The following is a 22,770-nucleotide window of genomic DNA, read 5'->3' on the forward strand; positions in this document are numbered from 1 at the left end:
GTGGGCAGGGCCACAGCGGCAGCACCTGCTATGGTAGACGCGCCTACACAGGATGGAGGGCAGAGCTATAAACCAAACCTGAGAAGGCATCCACAGATCTCCAGATGCGCAAATCACAAAGAAACATAACACAGTTCATCAAAGAGCAAGCCAACTTGCCAGCTCCAAAAAGCAGCACAACTGAAGAGGAGATGGAGAATAAAAAAGCAAATGAGGCCATGTTAACAGGAATGATGGAAAGCATCAGGAATGAAATCAGAAAACAATTCCAGGAGTTTAGAGCGGAAATCTTGAAGGACACCCAGGAAGCCAAGAAAGAAATGGAAGCAAAAATGGATACAATGCAAGCCTCCTTTAAAGAAGACCTTAACATCCTGAGAATTGAAATGCATGAAAAAATAGATTTAAAATACAACTTTTTAAAGGAAGAAATTTCCACGATCAGAGCTGATCTGACAACCATAAATAGCTCTCTGACATCCATAAACTCCGCAATTGAATCCACAACACAAAGAGTGGACCATATGGAATCCAGAATCTCTCGCCTGGATGATGAAGCAGCCGACAACAACCAGAAAATGACCACACTCCAAGAAACGGTGAAGCTTCAGGGCAGACTAATCCAGGAACTAATGGACAAAGACAAGAGATATAATCTGCGCATAATTGGAATAGAAGAAGGAGCCGAATACCAGAGCAGAGGGCTTAAACATGTTCTCAATAAAGTTATTGCAGAAAACTTCTCCAATCTCACAAGGGACCCCATCCAGGTAACCGAAGCCTATAGGACACCTGGCAGGCCAGACCCCAGAAAAGCCACCCCAAGGCACATAATATTCAAGACTTCAGATCTCAAGATTAAAGAGAAAATTCTGAATTCAGCCAAAGCGAAGAAAGACATTTTCTACAATGGGAAGAGGATTCGAGTAACTGCAGACCTATCCACACAAACTTACCAAGCACGAAGTGAGTGGAAGAACACCATCCAAGTACTTCAGGCTAACAATATGCAACCTCGGATCAAATATCCAGCGAAATTGGAGTTCACATTCGAAAGTAAAACCAGATCTTTCCACACCAAAGAGGAGCTAAAGGAGTATGTGAATAAAAAACCAGCCCTACAGCGAATTCTAAGAGGGGAGCCCCACCCAACAGAGATTGTACAAGACACACAGACAGAAACAGAAAGAAACTACAATAGCCAAAGGCCAACAGAAAGAACAGCTCACTAAAGACAAGAAAAAAAAAAGAGGAAAAAACAGCCCAACAAGAAAATGGAAGGAGAAAAAACACTCTTATCCTTGATCTCTGTAAATATAAATGGTTTAAACTCTCCAATAAAGAGGAGCAGACTGGCAGGATGGATCAGCAAACAAAAAGTTGACATCTGCTGCCTACAAGAGACCCACCTTACAGCAAGAGACAAAAACAGGCTCTGAATGGAAGGATGGAGCAAGATCTACCAAGCAAACGCACCTACCAAAACGGCAGGTGTAGCCATCCTGATCTCAGACAAGCTGGATTTTCATTAAAATCAACTCAAAAAGACAAAGAAGGACACTACATATTAATACAAGGAAAAATCCAGAATCAAGGGCTGGGAATGTGGCCTAGTGGCAAGAGTGCTTACCTTGTATACATGAAGCCCTGGGTTCGATTCTCCAGCACCACATATATAGAAAATGGCCAGAAGTGGCACTATGGCTCAAGTGGCAGAGTGCCTTGAGCAAAAAAAAAAAAAAAAAAGAAGCCAGGGACAGTGCTCAGGCCCTGAGTTCAAGCCCAGGACTGGCAAAAAACAATCCAGAATCAAGACATCACGATAATAAATGTATACTCACCGAACAAAAGAGGCCCTACATATGTCAAGCAAATTGTCACAGAATTACAGAACAAGATAGACGCAAACACAATCATAGTGGGTGACCTTAATACCCCACTCTCTCCAAGAGATAGATCCAACACCCAGAGGATCAACAAGGGAGCTGAGGACCTAAGTAACACCATATCCCAAATGGATCTGACAGACCTATACAGAATCTTCCACCCTACAGAGACCCAATACACCTTCTTCTCAGCAGCCCATGGATCATATTCCAAAATAGACCACGTCATAGCCCACACAAAGAACCTCAGCAAATACAAAAGTATTGACGTCATCCCATGTATTATATCTGATCACAGTGGATTAAAGGTAACCCTCAATAACAAAGGATACCACAGAGGCTATACACACTCTTGGTGGCTAAACCCCACACTGCTATCCAACACTTGGGCCACAGACCAAATTAAAGATGAAACAACGAATTCATAAGCCACAATGACAATGAAAACACATAACAAAGAAACCTATGGGACACAGCTAAGGCAGTACTGAGGGGCAAGATCATTGCCCTCAGCACTCACATTAAAAGAATGTAAGGAGAGCAGGTGAATAACCTCACGATAAAACTAAAACAACTGGAGAAACAAGAAATGACAGAATCTAAAACGACTAGGAGGAGAGAGATCACAAAGATTAAAGAAGAGGTAAATCTGATTGAAAATAGAAAGACCATTCAACAAATAAATAAGACTAAAAGCTGGTTCTTTGAGAAAATAAATAAAATTGACAGACCCCTACCAAGACTTACAAAAAAAAGTAGAGAAGAGACTCATATACGTAAAATCAAGGACTCCACCGGAAAAATTACAACAAGTACACACGATATTCAAACAATCATAAGGAGCTATTTCCAAAACCTCTACTCAGCAAAAAAACAATTTTACAGAAATGGATCAATTCTTAGAGAAGTACAAACTGCCCAAACTGAACCAAGAAAAAATAAATCAACTAAACAAATCAATAACTTACAGTGAGATACAGGAGGTAATCAAGAACCTCCCAACAAAGAAAAGCCCAGGCCCAGATGGATTCACCAATGAATTCTACAAAACCTTTAGTGATGAGCTAATACCAATACTCCTCAAACTGTTCCGCGAAATAGAAACAGACGGAGAAATCCCAAACTCATTCTATGAAGCTAATATCATACTCATTCCCAAACCAGGCAAAGACCCAACAAAAAAAGAGAACTACAGACCAATATCACTAATGAACACAGACACAAAGCTCCTTAATAAAATATTAGCTAACAGGATCCAGAAACTGATCAAGAAAATCATACATCATGACCAAGTAGGCTTTATCCCACAGTCACAAGGATGGTTCAATATCCGTAAATCAATCAACGTAATTCACCACATAAACAGATCTAAAATTAAGAATTACATTGTTATCTCAGTCGATGCCCAAAAAGCCTTTGACAAAATACAACATCCATACCTATTAAAAGCTTTGGAGAGAACAGGAATAGATGGAACATTCCTCAAAACAATAAAAGCCATATACAACAGACCAACTGCTAATATCATATTAAATGGAGAGAAACTTAAATCATTCCCCCTAAACTCAGGAACAAGACAAGGATGCCCACTCTCCCCACTTCTTTTCAACATAGTGCTGGAATCCCTAGCCATAGCAATAAGGCAAGAGGAGGACATCAAAGGGATCCACATCGGCAAGGAAGAAATCAAGTTATCCCTATTCACAGACGACATGATCTTATACCTGAAGGACCCAAAAAACTCAGTACCCGAACTCCTACACCTAATAAACCCATTTGGCAAAGTGGCAGGATACAAAATCAATCCACAAAAGTCAGCAGCTTTTCTGTACAACAGCAATATACAAACAGAAAAGGAAATTATGGAAACAATTCCATTTACAGTAGCCAAAAAAAGAATAAAGTACCTAGGGATCAACTTAACCAAGGATGTGACGGACCTATTTAATGAAAACTATAAAAATCTAATAAGGGAAATCAAAGAAGACACAAGGAGATAGAAAGACCTCCCATGCTCATGGGTAGGCAGATCAATATAGTGAAAATGGCCATATTGCCCAAATTGTTATACAAATTCAATGCAATCCCTATCAAAATCCCAGCCACATTCTTCACTGAAATAGAGAAACCAATCCATAAATTCATATGGAACAGCAAAAAACCTAGAATAGCCAAAGCAATTCTAGGCAAAAAAAGCAGTGCAGGAGGTATCACAATACCAGACTTCAAGCTCTACTACAGGGCCATCATAACAAAAACAGCCTGGTATTGGTATAAAAACAGACCAGAAGACCAATGGATTAGAACTGAAGATCCATAAATAAAACCGCACTCTTACAGTCAGCTGATATTCGACAAAGGAGCTAAAGACATACAATGGAATAAACATAGCCTCTTCAACTACTGGTGCTGGGAGAACTGGGCAGCCATATGCAGAAAACTCAAAGTAGACCAAGCCTATCACCATGTGCCAAGATCAACTCAAAATGGATCAAGGACCTCAACATCAGGCCTGAATCCTTGATACTCCTGAAGGACAGAGTAGGAAAGACGCTAGAACTTATAGGCACAGGAAGGAACTTCCTAAATATAGTCCCAGGGGCACAACAAATAGGGGAGAGACTTGACAAATGGGACTACTACAAATTAAAAAGTTTCTGCACACTAAGGACATAGCCACCAAAATAGAAAGACAGCCAACCATATGGGAAAGGATCTTTACCAGCACAGCAACAGACAAAGGCCTAATATCTGTCATCTACAGAGAACTCAAAAAACTAAGCCCCTCCAAGCCCAATAAACCAATTAGGAAATGGGCAAAGGAGTTAAAGAGAGACTTCACAAGAGAAGTTATAAAAATGGCAAAGAAACACATGGGGAAATGCTCAACATCCCTGGTAGTCAAGGAAATGCAAATAAAAACAACCCTGACATACCACCTCACCCCATTTAGAATGGCCTATACCCTGAACTCAGGCAACAACAAATGCTGGAGGGGGTGCGGGGAAAGAGGAACCCTTCTCCATTGTTGGTGGGAGTGCAAATTAGTACAACCACTTTGGAGAACAGTTTGGAGGTTTCTCAAAAAGCTCAATATAGACCTATACCTACCCTATGACCCAGCCATACCACTCCTAGGCATCTATCCTAAACAGCAAACCCCAAGATATCAAAAAGACATTTGTACTTCCATGTTTATCATGGCACAATTCACAATAGCCAAAATATGGAAACAACCCAGATGCCCCTCCACAGATGAATGGATCCAAAAAATATGGTACCTATACACAATGGAATACTACATAGTGATTAGGAATGGTGAAATATTGTTATTTGCAGGGAAATGGTCAGAACTCGAACAAATAATGTTGAGCGAGACAAGCCTAGAACACAGAAAACAAAGGGGCATGATCTCCCTGATATATGACTGTTAACAAAGGGAGACAGAGAGACAGTAGAGATCAAGTCTGTGAAACCGAAAACCAAAAACTGTCAAATAGTATTCCCCACAGGATTGGGGCAGCGACCCAACAGTATGTAACTAAAACCAAACAATTACTCAACATATAAAGGTCAAAAATTGACCTCTCAGGGGAATACAATAGCTCAAAAGCTATGTATATACGTTCATATAAAACTACTGTCGACATATTGTCTAATATCGACATTACATTTAAAGCCCTAGGCGAACTTTCTTGGGCGTGGCCACGTGGCTACTGTATATGTTCTTTTTTTTTTTTTTTTGGCCAGTCCTGGGGCGTGGGACTCAGGGCCTGAGCACTGTCCCTGGCTTCCTTTTTGCTCAAGGCTAGCACTCTGCCACTTGAGCCACAGCGCCTCTTCTGGCCGTTTTCTAGATATGTGGTGCTGGAGAACCGAACCCAGGGCTTCATGTATATGAGGCAAGCTCTCTTGCCACTAGGCCATATTCCCAGCCCCCTGTATATGTTCTTGATACATTGTATATTGTATATATGTCTACCTGACCTAGAGAAGGGATAGAAAAACAGGGCATAAGATATCACAAGAAATGTACACACTGCCCTACTATGTAACTGTACCCTTTTTGCACAACACCTTGTCAAAAAATTTGTGTTCAATTAATAAATAAATTAAATTAAAAAAAAAACTCTGAAAGAGCAACGGAAGGGGTGACATTGTCTAAAAAGAAATGTATTCTTTACCTGACTTATGTACTGTAACCCCTCTGCACATCAACTTTATAATAACAGAAAATAAAAATAGGGGCTGGGAATGTGGCTTAGTGGTAGAGTGCTTGCTTAGCATGCATGAAGCCCTAGGTTCGATTCCTCATACCACATACACAGAAAAAGCAAAAAGTAGAGCTGTGGCTCAAGTGGTAGAGTGCTTGCCTTGAGCAAGAGAAGTTCAAAGACAGTGCTCAGGCCTTGAGTTCAAGCCCCAGGACTGTCAAAAAATAAAACAGTCAAACAAATAAACAAGCAAACAACATGGAGGGAAAAAAGAAAGGGTAGAAGGAAGGGCGAACAAATGCAATCATGGTATTCAGTATCCATTATGTGGAAAATGAACTATGAAACTTGTGGACAGGGATGGGAGGGGAAAAGGTGGAAAGCAAAGGCTGGAGGGGCGGGGGGAAGTTTCCAAAGTGTTGCTTACATTATGTCCACTAGGTGGCAGTAGGAACCACATATTTTGCCAGTTTAGTTGAGACCTTTGACAATCCTTTACTTTGTAAAAGAACAGAAGAAAGTAATAACAAGTGAAACCAGCAATAAAACAAAGAGAATAATAAGAAGGTGGCTTAGTATCATGGTATATTTTGTGTGATTATAAGAAAAACAAAAAGGAACATAATTCACACTCATTAGTAAGTTTCTCCTTATTCATCTTTGAAGCTCAATGGAATGCAGAAAAGAACAGATAGGGTCCTTGAGCAATTTGTTACAGGTGGGTTGAGAGTTAAATGCTGTACTCTATGGTGATTTTCAGGGAAGCTTTGTAGTATGTAATCTAAATCACTTGCCAGCCTCTACTTAAAATGCTCCATCTTTTGGAAACTGTTAAATAATGGCCTGGGATGCAGCTGATTGTTAGAACATGGGCTTAGCATACACAGAGCCCTTAGTTCAATCCTCACCTTCCTCCAATTGTAAATAAAAACAGCACTGTTAATAATGTGATTGTTTCATTTTAAAAACCAGATTAAATTTCCATGAGTTTATTTCCCAAATTTTCCAGTGGTCTTCAATATTGCTCACCCTCTATAGGGGCAGGGGGCAATTCCTTTGACCCCAAGGCCGGTTATCTGTTGAAAAAAAGCAAAAAGAAAACCTCTGATAAGAGATCATTTATAAGAACTCTTTATAAGTTTTCTGTTTCTTAGCTTGTTTGAGCACTGGGGTTTGAATTCAGGGACTGAGCACTAAGCTTTTTTGCTCAAGGCTGGTGCTCTACTACCTGAGCCACAACTCCACTTTCTAGTTTTTTGTTGGTTAACCTGAGATAAAAGTCCTGAAGAGAGTTGGGTGTTGGTGACCCATGCCTGTAATCCTAGCTACTCGGGAGGCTGAGATCTGAGAATTGCAATTCGAAGCCAGCCAGGGCAGGAAAGTCTGTGAGACTCCTATCTCCAATTAACCACCAAAAAGATGGAAGTGGAAGTGTGGCTCTAGTGGTAGAGTACTAGCCTAAGTGAAAGAGCTCAGGGGCAATGCCCAGACCCTGAAGTCAAACACCATGACTGATAAAAGAAAGAAAGAGAGAAAGAGAGAAAGAAAGAAAGAAAGAGAGAGAGAAAGAAAGAAAGAAAGAAAGAAAGAAACAAAGAAAGAAAGATAGGTTCAGGCTGTCCTTAAACTTCCTATGAAGCCTAGGCTGTCATTGAATTTGTAATCCTCCTGCCTCCTGAGTGCTGAAGCTATAGGCCTGTGCTACCATGCATTGTTCTTTCTTTATCTTTATCTTTTGTTGGTCATGGGCTTGAACTCAGGGTGCTGTCGTTGAGCTCTTTTGCTCAAGGCCAGTGCTGTACCACCTTTGAGACACATCACCATTTGCACATGGTCATTGCTTTGGGGCTCAAAGGTTTATGATCTTAAACTGAGCATTGTAATCCTAGTCACTTGGGAGATGAAGCCTGAGGGACTGGGTTAAAGACCAGGCTGGTTGAGACAAACAGTTTGAGAGATTCCATCTCAACTAATGGCTAGGTGAGCTGGTGCACGTCTGTCATTCCAATGATGCAAGGAAGTCCAAATAGGAGGAGAGCAGTCCAGGCTGGCCCAGGCATAAAGCAAGACTCTATCCAGAAAATAGCCAACACACAAGTGGCTGGAGGGATTGTTCAAGTGGATAGATGCCCACCTAGCAAGCACAAAACCCTGAGTTCAATCCCCAGTACTAACCTCCCCAAAGTTGATGATTTTTAGTAAGGTTCTATTGCAAAACATTGTTAAAAATCTGAAAATACTCTCAAAAACAATCAAGCAGTCATATAAATATTGCATTAAGTTGAAGGATTTAAATAAATACTCCTAATGCACAGAAATGTTTTAAAATCCTGTTACAAGCTAGATGCTGGTGGCTCATATGCCTATAATCCTAGCTATTCAGGAGGATGAGACAGGAGAATCATGGTTCCTGGGCAGGAAAATCCATGAGACTCTTATCTCCAATCAGTTACCAAAAAAGCTAAAAGTAGAGCTGTGGCTCAAGTGGTAGAGCACTAGCCTTGAGCAAAAGAGTACAAGAACAGTGACTTGAGTTCAAGCCTTAGGAACACCACACACACACACACACACACACACACACACACACACACACACACAGTTATAGGCTAGATCTATGATCTGAGATTTTTAAAGCCTACAGTCTAGATACCTTAAATAAGTAAGACCAGCATAATGAACTTAATATGCTACACAGAATTACATTTGGAAAGGATGCAATAGCATCAATCACTCAGTTACCTAACAGAGGATTCTCCAGCTCATCTCCAAATAAAGAGAAAGCCACATCACCTTGAAAATTCCGCCAGCTTCTGGTTGCTTCAGAAGCCCCTCAGCGTCCAGTCCATCCCGGGCACAGGTCACATACATTTCCGAGTAGTCCTTGCCTCCAAAACAGCATGAAGTTGTCTTCTCAACAGGCAGCTTCACAGTTTGGATCCTTTTTCCTAGATCACCAAATATTGGAAGCTCAGTTCTAGCAATTTCCAAACCATGCAATGTTTCTGAGTCCTTTGTGGAATAACAGATCAATCCTAAGGAGACCATGGAGGTCAGAATTCTTATATGTATTTAACTTGTGTTCCTGGATAGCTTATTTTGAACAGAGACTTCCTTCCAGAGGAATAGCTCAGACTATCAGTTTGGGACTGTATCTTTGGTCTTCATTTCCAACATGATCCAGTTGACACTACTGAATATATCTCAAAATTGATTACGAAGTTGGTATCCTTGGTCTCTAGCCCCTGGGTTTTTCTGGATTGGTAGGGATGTGTGTGTGTGTGTGTGTGTGTGTGTGTGTGTGTGTGAGTGTGTGTGTGCCATTCCTGGGAGTTGAATCCAGGGCCTGGGTGCTGTCCCTGAACTTGATGTTCTCAAAGCTAGCATTCTCCCACTTTACCCATAGTTCCACTTGCAGATTCTTGGTGGTTAATTAGGGATAAGAGTCTTTTGGGTTTGTCTGTCTGGGCTGGTTTTGAAGTATGATCCTCAGATTTCAGCCTCATGAGTAGCTAGGGTCACAGGTGTGAGCCACAAGTGCCTGGTGGGATTTTTCATCTATGGGGCTTGAACTCGGGGCCTGAGTACTGTCCCTGAGCTTTTTCTTTGCTCAAGGCTAGTGACCCATTATTTGAGCCACAGCTTCATTTCCAGTTTTTTTTTTGTGCTTAATTGGAAATAAGTATCTTGTCGACTTTCCTGCCTGGGCTGGCTTTGAACAGCAATCCTCAGAACTCAGCTTCCTGAATAGCTAGGATTCCAGGCATAAGCCATCAATGCAAGGCTGGTAAAGAATTTTTTGTTTTTCTGTGGGCATACCTGTAGCTGGATCTAGACGAATGACTCGTCCTCCATTGTAACAGGCCACCCAAAGTTTCCCCTCAGTATCCATACACATTCCATCTGGGATATGTTCATCTTTCTCCAACTTGTAAACACTTCTGCGGTTAGCTGTGGTTAAAAGACAAAACCCGAAACCCAGAAAAACAACAGAGCTACTCAATCCTGAGAATCACACAGTGAGCTCTCTAGCCTGTTATCAAGCCTGATAATTTCTGCTTACCCAGTGTCTGGAATAGGAACAAAGGGTTTTGACCACATGGTTTGGGCTGGATTTACTTCCTTTTGTTTTGGTATAGACATATCTGTTGAAGCTTGCAGAAGAGGAGAAAATGTTGTTTCTTTTATTTTTCTTTTGTCTTGTGGCACTGGAGATGGAACTCAGGGCCTTGTGCATGCTAGCAAGTGCTTCACTACTGAGAAAGTAGAATTGTGGATTTAGGGGAAGACAGTGGTACAGGGATTTGAAATGAAGCCTTGGAATTGCTTTACCACTAAAGCCACACCTTTTTGCTGCAGTTATTTTTCCAATAGGGTCTTGTGTTTTTTGCCTAGGATGGCCTGGACCACAATTGTCCTATTTATGCTGGGATGACAGGCAAACATCACCACATCCAGCTTTTTTGTTGTTATTGATATGGGTTCTTGCTAACTTTTATTGTAATCCTCCTGATTTCTGCCCCTTGAGTAGCTAGAATTACAGGTGAATAGCTGCACTTGACCAGAATTGTTAATAAATTACCAATAGACAGCTTTGAAGGTGACTTGACCTGAGGCCCAAGGCCTTGTATCAGATATTCTTCAGTCTGTGGTTAGACCTTTGCGTGTGCTCTCTCTCTCTCTCTCTCTCTCTCTCTCTCTCTCCCCCCCCCCCTCCTGGGGCTTGAACTCAGGGCCTGAGTTCAGAAGCCAGGGCCTGGCTTCTTTTTGCTCAAGGCTAGCACTCTACCACTTGAGCCACAGCGCCACTTCTGGCCTTTTCTATATATGTGGTGCTGGGGAATCAAACCCAGGGCTTCATGTATGCGAGGCAATCACTCTTGCCACTAGGCCATATTCCCAGCCTGACCTTTGCTCTCTTGGTTACAAAAATGCCCACTTTGATTAGACCCAAAGTCTATAAAGCAACTTAATGGTGCCACATGAACAACATCTGGGACATATGGGTTCTACAATATCAAGACTAAATATTGGAAGAGCTTGCTTTTGAAAGAAGGACAATTCTAAAACCCATTAGGTAGTTAAAGGAGAATCACAGCAATTTTTTGTTGTTGTTTTGCTAGTCCTGGAGCTTGAACTCAGGGCTTGAATCTCTGAACCTCTCTACCTCTCTGTGCTCAAGGATAGCACTCTACCACGTGAGCTACCGTGCCACTTCTGACTTTTTCTGTTTATGTGGTACTGAGGAATCGAACCCAGAGCTTCATGCATGCTAGGCAGCACTCTACCACTAAGTTCCATTCCCAGCCAAATCACAGCAATCTTAGAGCAAACATCAAAAGCCAGAGAAGGGCTGGGGATGTAGCCCAGTGGTAAAGGGCATGATTAGGATGTGTGAGGTCCTGGGTTCAATCTTTAGCATTGCCAAACAAAGCAAAACAAAACAGAAAACTAAGCCAGAGGAACAGCTTGCTACAAAATCCAGGCCACTACAGTAATCAGATTGAGGCCTATTGAAAAATGTTAAAACCATGTGCAAGAAAAAATCAGTTAGCAAAGCTATATATAAAAAAAAGAGCACTACATATTTCAAAGCAAAACATCTGTAGCAGAATATTTTGCCCCTGATTAAATCTACACGGAGAGTCTTATGATTTCTTTTTAAGTCATTTTTATGATTGGGTTTGTTCTTCTGGTTTGCTACCTTTCATCAAAGAGTTTCAAGGACTCTCCCAAATCCTTCTAAATAATACTTTTCCTCCCAATTTCCAATTATGGATCGTTTACAACACATTGACCCAACCTCCAAGTATTTTTTTTTTGCTTTTCTATTTTCAAAGGTTATTCATTGGTCTCTGAGTATATGCCTATGGTTAATAAAGTACAAATAAGAAATCACAACCCCAAATTCAATTTTTCTGCTCTTTTATCACATTTGGTTGTATATTATTTGCCTTTAAACACCTTCTGGTAGAACAAGATCCATTTTCCAACTATCTACATGCATGTTATGCATGTGTGAATGCATACAGGTGTGCATGTGCATGTGTTTGAGGGTGCTGGGGATGGAACCCGGGGCCTCAGGGATGGAACTCAGGACTTCACACATGCCAAGAAAGCACTCTGACTAAGCAACACCCCCAGCCTTAATGATTGTATTTACATTGTGTTGAGGGCCATGGATTGACTGGTAGCTTAGTGTCTGCATAATTATTATATTGGAATAACATGGAAATATCTGTGCTGGCAAGTAAGGGCCAGCCACATGGGTTGAGAGAGGGTAACTTCCTAGTCCCAATCATCTGAAAACTAAACCAGCAGTACTGAGGAAAACAATGAAAAAGTACATACAGATATCTCCCGTCTGCAGGTTGTAGTCAAAGGCATCCACCGAGTAGGACAGACTGTCGATATAATAGAAGATTTTGTGGTCTAAGGACCAATCCAAACCATTGGAGATGTCCACCTGGTCAAAGTACTTCTTCACTTGGTGGTCAGGAAAGAGAGAGTACAGGGATCCTTGGTGTCGCTCAAGAACTGCTGGGGCTGTTTCCTCAGCCATAGTGCCTACAAAATTCGAAGAGCAGGATGGGAATGTGGCTTAGTGGTAGAGTGCTTGCCTAGCATGCACAAAGCCCTGTGTTCGATTCCTCAGTATCACATACACAGAAAAAGCTGAAAGTGGTGCTGTGGCTCAAGTCGTAGAGTGCTAGCCTTGAGCAAAAGAAGCTTTTGCTCAGGGACAGTGCTGAGTTCAAGCCCCAGGATTGGCAAAAAAAAAAATCCCTAACGTATGAAACTGTAACCTCTCTGTATATCACTTTGACAGTAAATAAAAAAAATGATGCTTATAAAAAATAGAATCAAAGAACACTCACTCAGCCTCAGGGCATCTTACCCCATGCCAAAACTTGGCTTTTATATTTTTTCTTTCTTTTTTGTATTGCTCCTGGGGCTTGAACTTGTATTCTGAGCACTATGCTTGAGTTTTTGTGCTCAAGGCTCATATGCTATCACTTGAGCTACAGCTCCACTTCTGGCTTTTTGGTGGTTTAATCAGAGAGAAAAGTTTCACAGACTTTACTGCTTGAGCTGGCTTTGAACCAGGATCCTCAGATCTCAGCCTCCTGAGTAGCTAGGATTACAGGCTTGAGCCACCAGAGCTTAGTAGAACCTTGTCCTTTCTACATAGGGATTTTTATGGTGTTTAAATCAAAGAAATTGTTATACAATCTTGATCTGGGTCTTCTATTTTTGTTCTTATGGTTCTGTTGAGGTTTGAATGCACAGATGAGCACTCAACCACTTCATCCTTTCTTGATATGTTTAATTTTCTAATAGGGTCTCACGTTTTGCTTAAGCCAGCCTGGATCTTGATCCTTCTATTTATACTTCCCATTTAGCTAGGATGATAGCTGCCATGCCCAGCTTTTTATTGATTGGGATGGGATCTCATGTATTATTTTGGCCTGGGCTAGCTTCCAATCATGATCCCTCCAAGTAGTTAGTATTACAGGCTACTGCACCCAGCTTAGGTCTTCTTTTTTAATTAATTAATTAATTTTTTTGCCAGTCCTGGGCCTCAGACTCAGGGCCTGAGCACTGTCCCTGGCTTCTTTTTGCTCAAGGCTAGCACTGTACCACTTGAGCCACAGCACCACTTCTGGCCATTTTCTATATATGTGATGCTGGGGAATCGAACCCAGGGCTTCATGTATACAAGTCAAGCACTCTTGCCACTAGGCCATATTCCCAGCCCCCAGCTTAGGTCTTCTACTTAAAAAAACACACAACTATTTAATCAGCAGGCAGTTCTGTGAAGTATTGAAGAACTAAAAGAACCAGTAAGAGCTAGTTGGGCACTTGTTGCTCATGCTTGTAATCCTAGCTACTCAGGTGGCTGAGATCTGAGGATCAGAGTTCGAACCCATCCCAGGTAAGAAAGTCTGTGAGACTCTTATCTCCAATTAGACAAGAAGACCAGAAGTTGCACTGTGGCCAAAAGTAGTAGAGCACTAGCCTTGAGCAAAAAAGCTCAGGGATAGCTGCTAAGCCCTGAGTTCTAGCCCTGACAAAAACATAAAAGTAAAAAAAACAAAACAAAAAAAACCAGTAAGGGGTTGGAGGCGTGGCTCAGTTGGAATAGAATTCAATAGAATTCACACTGAAAAAAAGTACCACTAAATAGTGGTGATTTGGGGCTGGGAATATGGCCTAGTGGCAAGAGTGTTTGCCTTATATACATGGAGCCCTGGGCTTGATTCCCCAATCCCACATATATAGAAAACCACCAGAGGTGGCACTGTGGCTCAAGTGGCAGAGTGCTAGCCTTGAGCAAAAAGAAGCCAGGGACAGTGCTGAGTCCAAGGCCCAGGAGTGGCAAGAAAAAAAATAGTGGTGATTTTTTTCATTTTCTTCTACAATATCTCCTAGCTTAAACTCAATATAGCCTAAAGTCTGAAGATGGCTACTGTGGTACGGAGACACAGAGATTAAAAAGAAATCCTCCAGAATTGGCTCAAGAAACAAAAAGGAAATTCTTGAATTTCAGAAAGAGTAAGCTTTTCTCATTCATCACCTCTCACTTACTGGTCTGCAGACAACTCTGCAAGGAGTAGCAACAACACAGAGTCACCAGCCACAGGCAACTGGAAGAGCCAGAAGTCAAAGGGAAGGGGCATCTCTCTTATTTTGGAGCTGCTGTAGCTCCAAAACAGCACAGTGAAATGCTGTTGGATTTAGTTCTTTTTTTTTTTTGCCAGTCCTGGGCCTTGGACTCAGGGCCTGAGCACTGTCCCTGGCTTCTTTCTGCTCAAGGCTAGCCCTCCACCTCTTGAGCCACAGCACCACTTCTGGCTTTCTCTATATGTGTGGTGCTGAGGAATCGAACCCAGGGCTTCATGCATGCAAGGCAAGCAATCTACCACTAAGCTACATTCCCAGCCCCAGATTTAGTTCTTTTTCCTTGTCCCCTGTTGCTTGGTCCCAAAGGCAGCACAATCGTAGAAATGGTGAGGGGTGGGTTGGGGAAGAGTTTCTGGCTACAGAGAAAAGCAAAGAAAAAGAGTGACGAGGCAGTGGTCAGAAATGGAGTCCCTTCACACTGTTTATTCCCAGGCTTATTCCCAACTTGCATCTCATGGATCAACATTGTAATAAGGTCCCCAAGATTTGAGGAATGGAATGAAAGGCTAGAACTCCATCTGTGTCACACTGACCACTGAGTAGTTAGGATTACAAGCATGGAAGGCATGAACCACCAGCACGTGGCTCTTTTTTTTTTTTTTTTTAAAGAGAGTCTTGCTGGGCAGCCAAGGTTGGTCTGGAACTTGCTCACACATGAGATCCTCCTATTTCGGCCTCCCTAGTGTGAGATTACAGGTGTGTCCCACTGCACTTGGCTTCACAGTTTTCTAGAAATAACTGAAAGAAGGACTTTTAGTGGACATTCATCTTTAATCTCTCAAGGTGTTTTTTATTTTTTTTCTTTTTGCCAGTCCTGGGCCTTAGACTCAGGGCCTGAGCACTGTCCCTGGCTTCTTTTTTGCTTGAGGCTAGCACTCTGCCACTTGAGCCACAGCGCCACTTCTGGCTGTTTTCTGTACATGTGGTGCTGGGGAATTGAACCCAGGGCTTCATGTATACAAGGCAAGCACTCTTGCCACTAGACCATATCCCCAGCCATTCTCAAGGTGTTTTGAATGATAATTGTGGTTGTAGCAAGTTCAAGAAGATGGGGAACAATCTACAGCTGACAGCTAAGGAAACCAGAATGGCATGGATGTCCTCATGAGAGCTCAGTGTGGGAGATGGAAGTAGCAGGGATGGAGCACCAATTTTGCTCAACACAGAAGGCTGAGATCATGCCAGGTGATGAGAAATACATGTGTGATTTATTATCTAATTGTAAACTACAGTTCTAATGCTATTCAGTCCCGGAGCTTGACCAAAAAGCCTGGGCACTATCCTGATTATTTTATTGCTTATGGCTGGTGCTCTACCACTTGTGTCACAGCTCTACTTCTAGCATTTTGCTGGATAACTGGAGATTAGAGTCTCATAGACTTTCCTGCCTGGGTTGGCTTCAAACCGTGATCCTCAGTTCTCAGCTTCCTGAGTAGCTAGGATTACAGGTGTGAGTCACCAGCATCTGGCCATTTAAAAAATTTTTTATTTTTAATGCTGGTCCTGGGGCTTAAACTCAGGGCCTGGGAACTGTTCCTGAGCTTTTTTGCTTAAGGCCAGCATTCTATCACTTTATCCACAGCTCCACTTCTGGCTTTTTGATAATTACTTGGAGACAAAGAGTCTGACATACATTCCTGTCCAGGCTGGCTTTGAACTGTAATCCTCAGATCTCAGCTTCCTTACTTAATTAGGGTTACAAGGGTGAGTCTCTGACACCAGGGTAGTTCAAATTCTTTTAAATAAACCAAACTTGATGATGCATGACTATAACCCCAGCATGCAAGAGGGAGAGGTAAACAAATTACAAAAATTACAAGGCCAGTCTGGGATATACATGTACACATACACACACACACACACACACACACACACACACACACACACACACGTCAAGTTCAAAGCCAACCTAGTTTATATAGTAAGACCCTATCTCAAACCAAAAGGAAGCATTCCTCTGCTTCCTCCTCAAATCCCATCATCATGCAGTAGAGAAGTGTGACAGGACTTCAGCCAGGTGATAGCAATTAACACCACCAATGAGAGGCAGGTGGACATTGTGTGATTTCAGATGGACTATACCAGATACCTCAAAACGTCACCAGCATAGTAATCGAGCCAAGAATGTACAACAGCAAGCTAATTACAGGGAGACATTAGAGCAGTGCAAAATGAGGAATGTCCTGTTATGAATGGTGGGGGTCCTTCTGGGTGGGACTGTGTCTTCTAAAAATGGCAATGCCCTAAAAACAAAGACAGAAGGCCATGGAAGTGTTCCAGAGTAAGAGGATGAAAAGGCAAAATGGTATCCCACATGATCCTAGAGAGGAGCCTGTGCTATACAGCAAGATGCTATGAAGGACATTAGTTTGGTCAATGAACATAGTAGAATATTGAAAATATATCAGATGAAATTACTGAATCCGTTTTAAACTACTTCAACTTGATAACAACACAGTGGTCCCATAAGAATATATCATTTTCCAGGGCTGGGAATATGGCCTAGTGGCAAGAGTGCTTGCCTCGTATACATGAAGCCATAGGTTCAACTCCTCAGCACCTCAGCACCTCATATATAGAAAACCAGAAGTGGCACCGTGGCTCAAGTTGGCAGAGTACTAGTCTTGAGCAAAAAGAAGACAGGGACAGTGCTCAGGCGCTGAGTTCAAGCCCCAGGACTGGAAAAACAAAGAATATATTATTTTCCTTGTGAAATTCATACTGAAGTTGTGTGTGTGTGTGTGTGAGAGAGAGAGAGAGAGAGAGAGACAGAGAGACAGAGAGTGAGAGAGAGAGAGAGAGAGAGAGAGAGAGAGAGAGAGAGAGAGAGAGAGAGAGAGAGAGAGCGCACCAGCCTATCCTGGGGCTTGAAATCAGGGCTTGGGCACTGTCCCTGAGCATTTGTGTTCAAGGCCAGAATTCTAGCACTCACTTGAGCTACAACTCAACTTCTGTCTTTTTGGTGGTTAATTGAAGGTAAGAATCTCACAGATTTTTTCTGCCCTGGCTTGCTTCAAACTGTGATCCTCAGATTTGATTACAAGTGTGAGCCATTGGTGTCTGGCACTATTCTTGCATTTTTCAATCTGTGAATCTCAAGTTGTTTCCAGTTTGTGGGGTTTGGAAGTGTAGCTCAGTGGTAGAGCACATGTCTACCATGCACAAGGCCCTGGGTTCCATCACCAGTAACACACACACACACACACTCTCTCTCTCTCTCTCTCTCTCTCTCTCTCTCTCTCTCTCTCTCTCTCTCTCTCTCAGATTCTTATGAATAATACTTTGACCACTTCACACAGGAGAACATTTGAAGTTACAGTGTTTGTTCTAAAATTCCACAAGAAGGGGCTAAGGAAGAATTGTAAGAACTGAGCACTGTATCCTTGAGTGAAAAAGCTCAGAGATTGTGCCCAGGTCCTGAGTTCAAGCCCCATGACTGACTGGCGCTGGTGTCTCATGCCTGTAACCTTAGTTACTTAGGGAACTGAGATCTGAGAATCATGATTCCCAGCCAGTTTTGGCAGAAAAGTCTTTGAAAATCTTCAATTGATCAGGAAAATGATGGGATGGAGGTATGGTTCAATTGGTGGAGCACGAGCTGTGAGCAAAATAATTGAGCAAAAAGTGTGAGGGCTTGAGTTCAAGCCTTGGTATTGGTGCGCATGTGCATGCGTGTGCATATGTGTACATGTACCTCCTCCACATGCGCACGCATGCGCGCATGCACACACACAGAGTAATCATACCTGCAAAGTATCTCCCAGCAGGATCAACCTTTCCATCATTGAATCGATTGTTTTTCTTGTCTTTATCCACAGTGGCCAGGACAACTACTGATTGATCTTTCCAGTTCAAAGCACAGAACTTTGTTCCAATGGTGGCAACATAGCCTCCCGATTGGCGAAGGGCCACAGAGCTGACTGGGGCATCTGTAGAAACAAAAGCCATCATTAGAAGGCAAGCAAGCAGTTCAGTGGCCATTATATCACCTGGCATCTCAACAGTTTTGACAATGGCAGTGTGCTGACTCTTGCTTAATAGCAAAGGCTGTAAGTGTTTGATGCTTGAGAACTCTGAATCTTGTTCTAGATAACAAAGATGAAAAAACAAATATGACTCCATTCTTCTGGAAAACTCTCAGGCTCCTGAGACAAATAAATGAGCCAAACTACACTAGGCAAACCCAGGGTGTAGCTTAGTGGTCCTCTATGGGACCCTGGGTTTGATTCTCAGCCTGACAAAAACACCCTTCAGCAGACACAGACCAGGGTACATGACACAAAGTTAAGAGGAGGGGCTCTTAATCTATGGACACCTGGATGGTCACACAGAGCAAGCAATGTTTAATTTACCTCACCTCTACGATATTCCAACATTCACACTGTGTTTACTTGCAGAAACTAGTCTTTTGAACATCATTCTACCCTTCTAATACTTGCCTTATTTTTGTGGTGCTAGACTGGAACCTAGGACCGTCTACAAGTTAGGCAAATGTATTACCAGTGAGCCACATCTTCAGTCCTAATACTTGTCTTTTTTTGCCAGTCCTGGAGCTTGAACTCAGGGCCTGGATACTGTCCCTGAGCTTCTTTTGTTCAAGGCTAGCACTCTACAACTTGAGCCAAAGTGCCACTTCTGGCTTTTTCTGTGTATGTGGTACTGAGGAATTGAACCCAGGGCTTCATGCATGCTAGGCAAGCACTCTACTACTAAATAACATTCTCAGCTTCTAATACTTGTCTTTTGGTGGGGGCCTTATTTTTTGGTGTGCGTTGGTTGGTCCTGGGGCTTGAGCTCAGCCTGAGATATGTCCCTAAGCTTTTGTACTCAAAGCTAGTGCTTTGAGCCACAGCTCTACTTCCAGAGTTTCGTTCTTTGGTTGTGGAGCTTGAACTCGGGGCCTAGGTGCTGAGCCTGAGCTCTTTTGCTCAAGACTAGCACTCTTAACACTTTGAGCTGGGCTGGGGATATGGCCTAGTGGCAAGAGTGCTTGATTTGTATACATGAAGCCCTGGGTTCAATTCCCCAGCACCATATATACAGAAAATGGCCAGAAGTGGCACTGTGGCTCAAGTGGTAGAGTGCTAGCCTTGAGCAAAAAGAAGACAGGGACAGTGCTCAGGCCCCAGGACTGGCAAAATAAAAAGACAAAAAAAAAAAAAAGAAAAGAAAAAAGCTAACACTTTGAGTCACAGCACCATTTCCATTTGTCTTGTGGTTAATTGCAGATAGGAGACTCATAGACTTTCCTGCCCAGGCTGGCTTTGAACTACAATCTTCAGCACCTGGCCTTCTGTCTTTTATCATGTGTGCTAGTTTTGGAGCTTGAACTCAGCCTAGGCTTTGTCCCTGAGATTGTGTGCTCAAAGCTAGCACACAAACCACTTGAGCCTCAGCTCCACTTCTGGATTTTTGCTGGTTAAATGAGATAAGAGCCTCACAGACTTTTCTGCCTGGGCTGGCTTTGAATTGTAATCCTCAGATCTCAGCCTCCTAAGTAGCTAGGATTATAAGCATGAGCCACCAGTGCCTAGATTAAGGCCTTACTTTTTTTTTTTTTTTGGCCAGTCCTGGGCCTTGGACTCAGGGCCTGAGCACTGTCCCTGGCTTCCTTTTGCTCAAGGCTAGCACTCTGCCACTTGAGCCACAGCGCCACTTCTGGCCGTTTTCTGTATATGTGGTGCTGGGGAATCGAACCCAGGGCCTCATGTATACGAGGCAAGCTCTCTTGCCACTAGGCCATATCCCCAGCCCCCAAGGCCTTACTTTTAATGTACTTAATTAAAAATGTTTCTCTAATCTTTTTTGGAAGTATATATGGTAAAAGATAATAAATAGAAATATAATCATATCTCTTCATCATATTAATGTATTCTGTATTTTTTCAATTGAGGCTTTCTGGGGTCAGGTGTAATGACACATACCTGCCTGTAAGTCCAGCTATTTTTATTGTCAAGATGATATACAGAGGGGTTACAGTTACATACTTAAGGTAGTGAATATATGTACATTTCTTTTTTTGTTTTATTTTTTTTTTGCCAGTCCTGGGGCTTGAACTCAGGGCCTGAGCACTGTCCCTGGCTTCCTTTTGCTCAAGGGTAGCACTCTACCACTTGAGCCACAATGCCACTTCTGGCTTTTTCTATATATGTGGTGCTGAGGAATCGAACACAGGGCTTCATGTATACGAGGCAAGCACTTTACCATTAGGCCATATTCCCAGCCCTCATACATTTCTTGTCATACTTCCTCATTTTTCTCTCACCTTCCTTCCCCAAAACCCACCCCCAACACACACACTCTTGTTTTCATCATTTTTTAACCTTCCCAATGATAGACATTGTCATTCTAGTCTACAATGCTTATGAAGTCTATGAATATTAACAATAAAACAATTCCTTCCAGGTAGGGTCAATCCCAGGTTTTGTGGGAGGCAGAAAGCAAGAAGATTACAGTATCAGGACAGCTCAGGCAAAAAGTTAGCAAGACTAAATATCTCAATGAATAAATCAAGCATGGTGTTTCATACCTGTAATCTCAGGTAGGTGAGAAGTAGGAAGATTGTGATTCAAGAGAGTGTCAGGGAAAAAGTATGAGATCTTATCAATAAAAGTAATCAAATAAATAAATAAGAAAAGATGTGGGAGTATTACTCAAGCAGCAGCGTGACTGCCTAGCAAGAGAGAGGCCTTGCGTTATACAAACAATAATACTGTGCTGACTCCCCTAAACTTAGATTTTATGAATTTAACATTATATTTTGGCCATACTGGAGTTAGAACTAAGGGCCTTAGCCTTGCTAACTATGTCTCTACTCCAAGAAAACTTAGTTTTTGTCAGTTTAGGGCTTAATCTCCAGGCTTGCTTCACAAGTGCTCTACCATTTTAGATATCCATCCATCACTGTTTTTTGCTGTTTATTTGAGACTGGAGTCTCAATGACTTTTCTGTCTGGGCTGGCTTCAGATCCTCAGATCTCAACCTTCTGGGTAGCTAAGGTAACAGGTATGAGTCACAAGCACAAGGCTCAAGAAAGCTTTTTTCTTAAGTGGAAAGACTGATTCCTGTGGTGTAGCATCATCGGAAATATATTTATCAGAATTTCTTCAGGCTAGGCACCGGTGGCTCATGCCTGTAATCCTAGCTACTGAGGAGGTTAAGATCTGAGAATAGCAGTCTGAAGCCAGCCTGGGCAAGAAAGTCCATGAGACTCTTATCTCCAATAAATTACTCAGAAAAGGCTGGAAGTGGCGCTGTGGCTCAAGTGGTAGAACATTAGGCTTGTGCGCAAAGAGCTCAGGGACAGTGCCCACGCTCCATAAATGGCAAAAAAAAAAAACAAAACAAAAAACCAAGCTGTTCCCATCTGGGAATCAGTGGATCATGCCTCTAATCCTAGCTACATAGGAGGCTAAGATCTGAGGATCATGGTTCAAAGCCATCCTGGGCAGGAAAATCCATAAGACTCTTATCTTTAACCACAAAACAAATGCAACCATGTTATTCAGTATACACAATGTGGAAAATGAACTATGTAACTTGTGGGCAAGGATGGGAGGGGGAAACTGAGGGATGGGGTGACATTTTCCAAAAAAAGAAATGTACTCATTACCTGACTTATGAAAAGGTAGTCCCTCTGTATAAAACACTAATAGTAGTAATAAAATTATTTTTAATTTTTAAAAGTCAGAAGTGGAGGGCTGAAATATGGCCTAGTGGTAGAGTGCTTGCTTGCCTCGTATACATGAAGCCATGGGTTTGATTCTCCAGCACCACATATATAGAAAAAGCCAGAAGTAGCAGAGTGCTAGCCTTGAGCAAAAAGAAGCCAGGGACAGTGCCCAGGCCCTGAGTCCCAAGCCCCCCGGCACTGGCAAAACAAACAAACAAACAAACAAACAAAAATCCAAAAAAGTCAGAAGTGGAGGTGAAGCTCAAGTGGTAGAATGCTAGCTTTAAGCAATAAAGCTCAGGGACAATGCCAACGT

General features: G+C 42.3%; 1 protein-coding gene across 2 annotated transcripts in view; it reads right to left on the reverse strand.

The window, feature by feature from the left end:
* Nucleotides 1-6,672: 6,672 nt before the first annotated feature.
* The window catches only part of Rgn (regucalcin), a 21,224-nt gene continuing 5,126 nt past the window's right edge, over nt 6,673-22,770 (reverse strand). For both annotated transcript variants that reach the window (XM_048336446.1, XM_048336445.1), the window contains exons 3-7: nt 18,529-18,711; nt 12,449-12,664; nt 9,917-10,048; nt 8,891-9,045; nt 6,673-7,176 (exon numbers count right to left, since the gene is read on the reverse strand). In XM_048336446.1, the coding sequence (XP_048192403.1) occupies nt 7,126-7,176; nt 8,891-9,045; nt 9,917-10,048; nt 12,449-12,664; nt 18,529-18,711 (737 nt within the window). In that variant the 3' untranslated portion in view covers nt 6,673-7,125. The remainder of the gene's footprint in view (nt 7,177-8,890; nt 9,046-9,916; nt 10,049-12,448; nt 12,665-18,528; nt 18,712-22,770) is intronic.

Source organism: Perognathus longimembris, chromosome 28 (genome assembly GCF_023159225.1).
Source record: "Perognathus longimembris pacificus isolate PPM17 chromosome 28, ASM2315922v1, whole genome shotgun sequence".
Taxonomy (NCBI): Eukaryota; Metazoa; Chordata; class Mammalia; order Rodentia; family Heteromyidae; genus Perognathus; species Perognathus longimembris.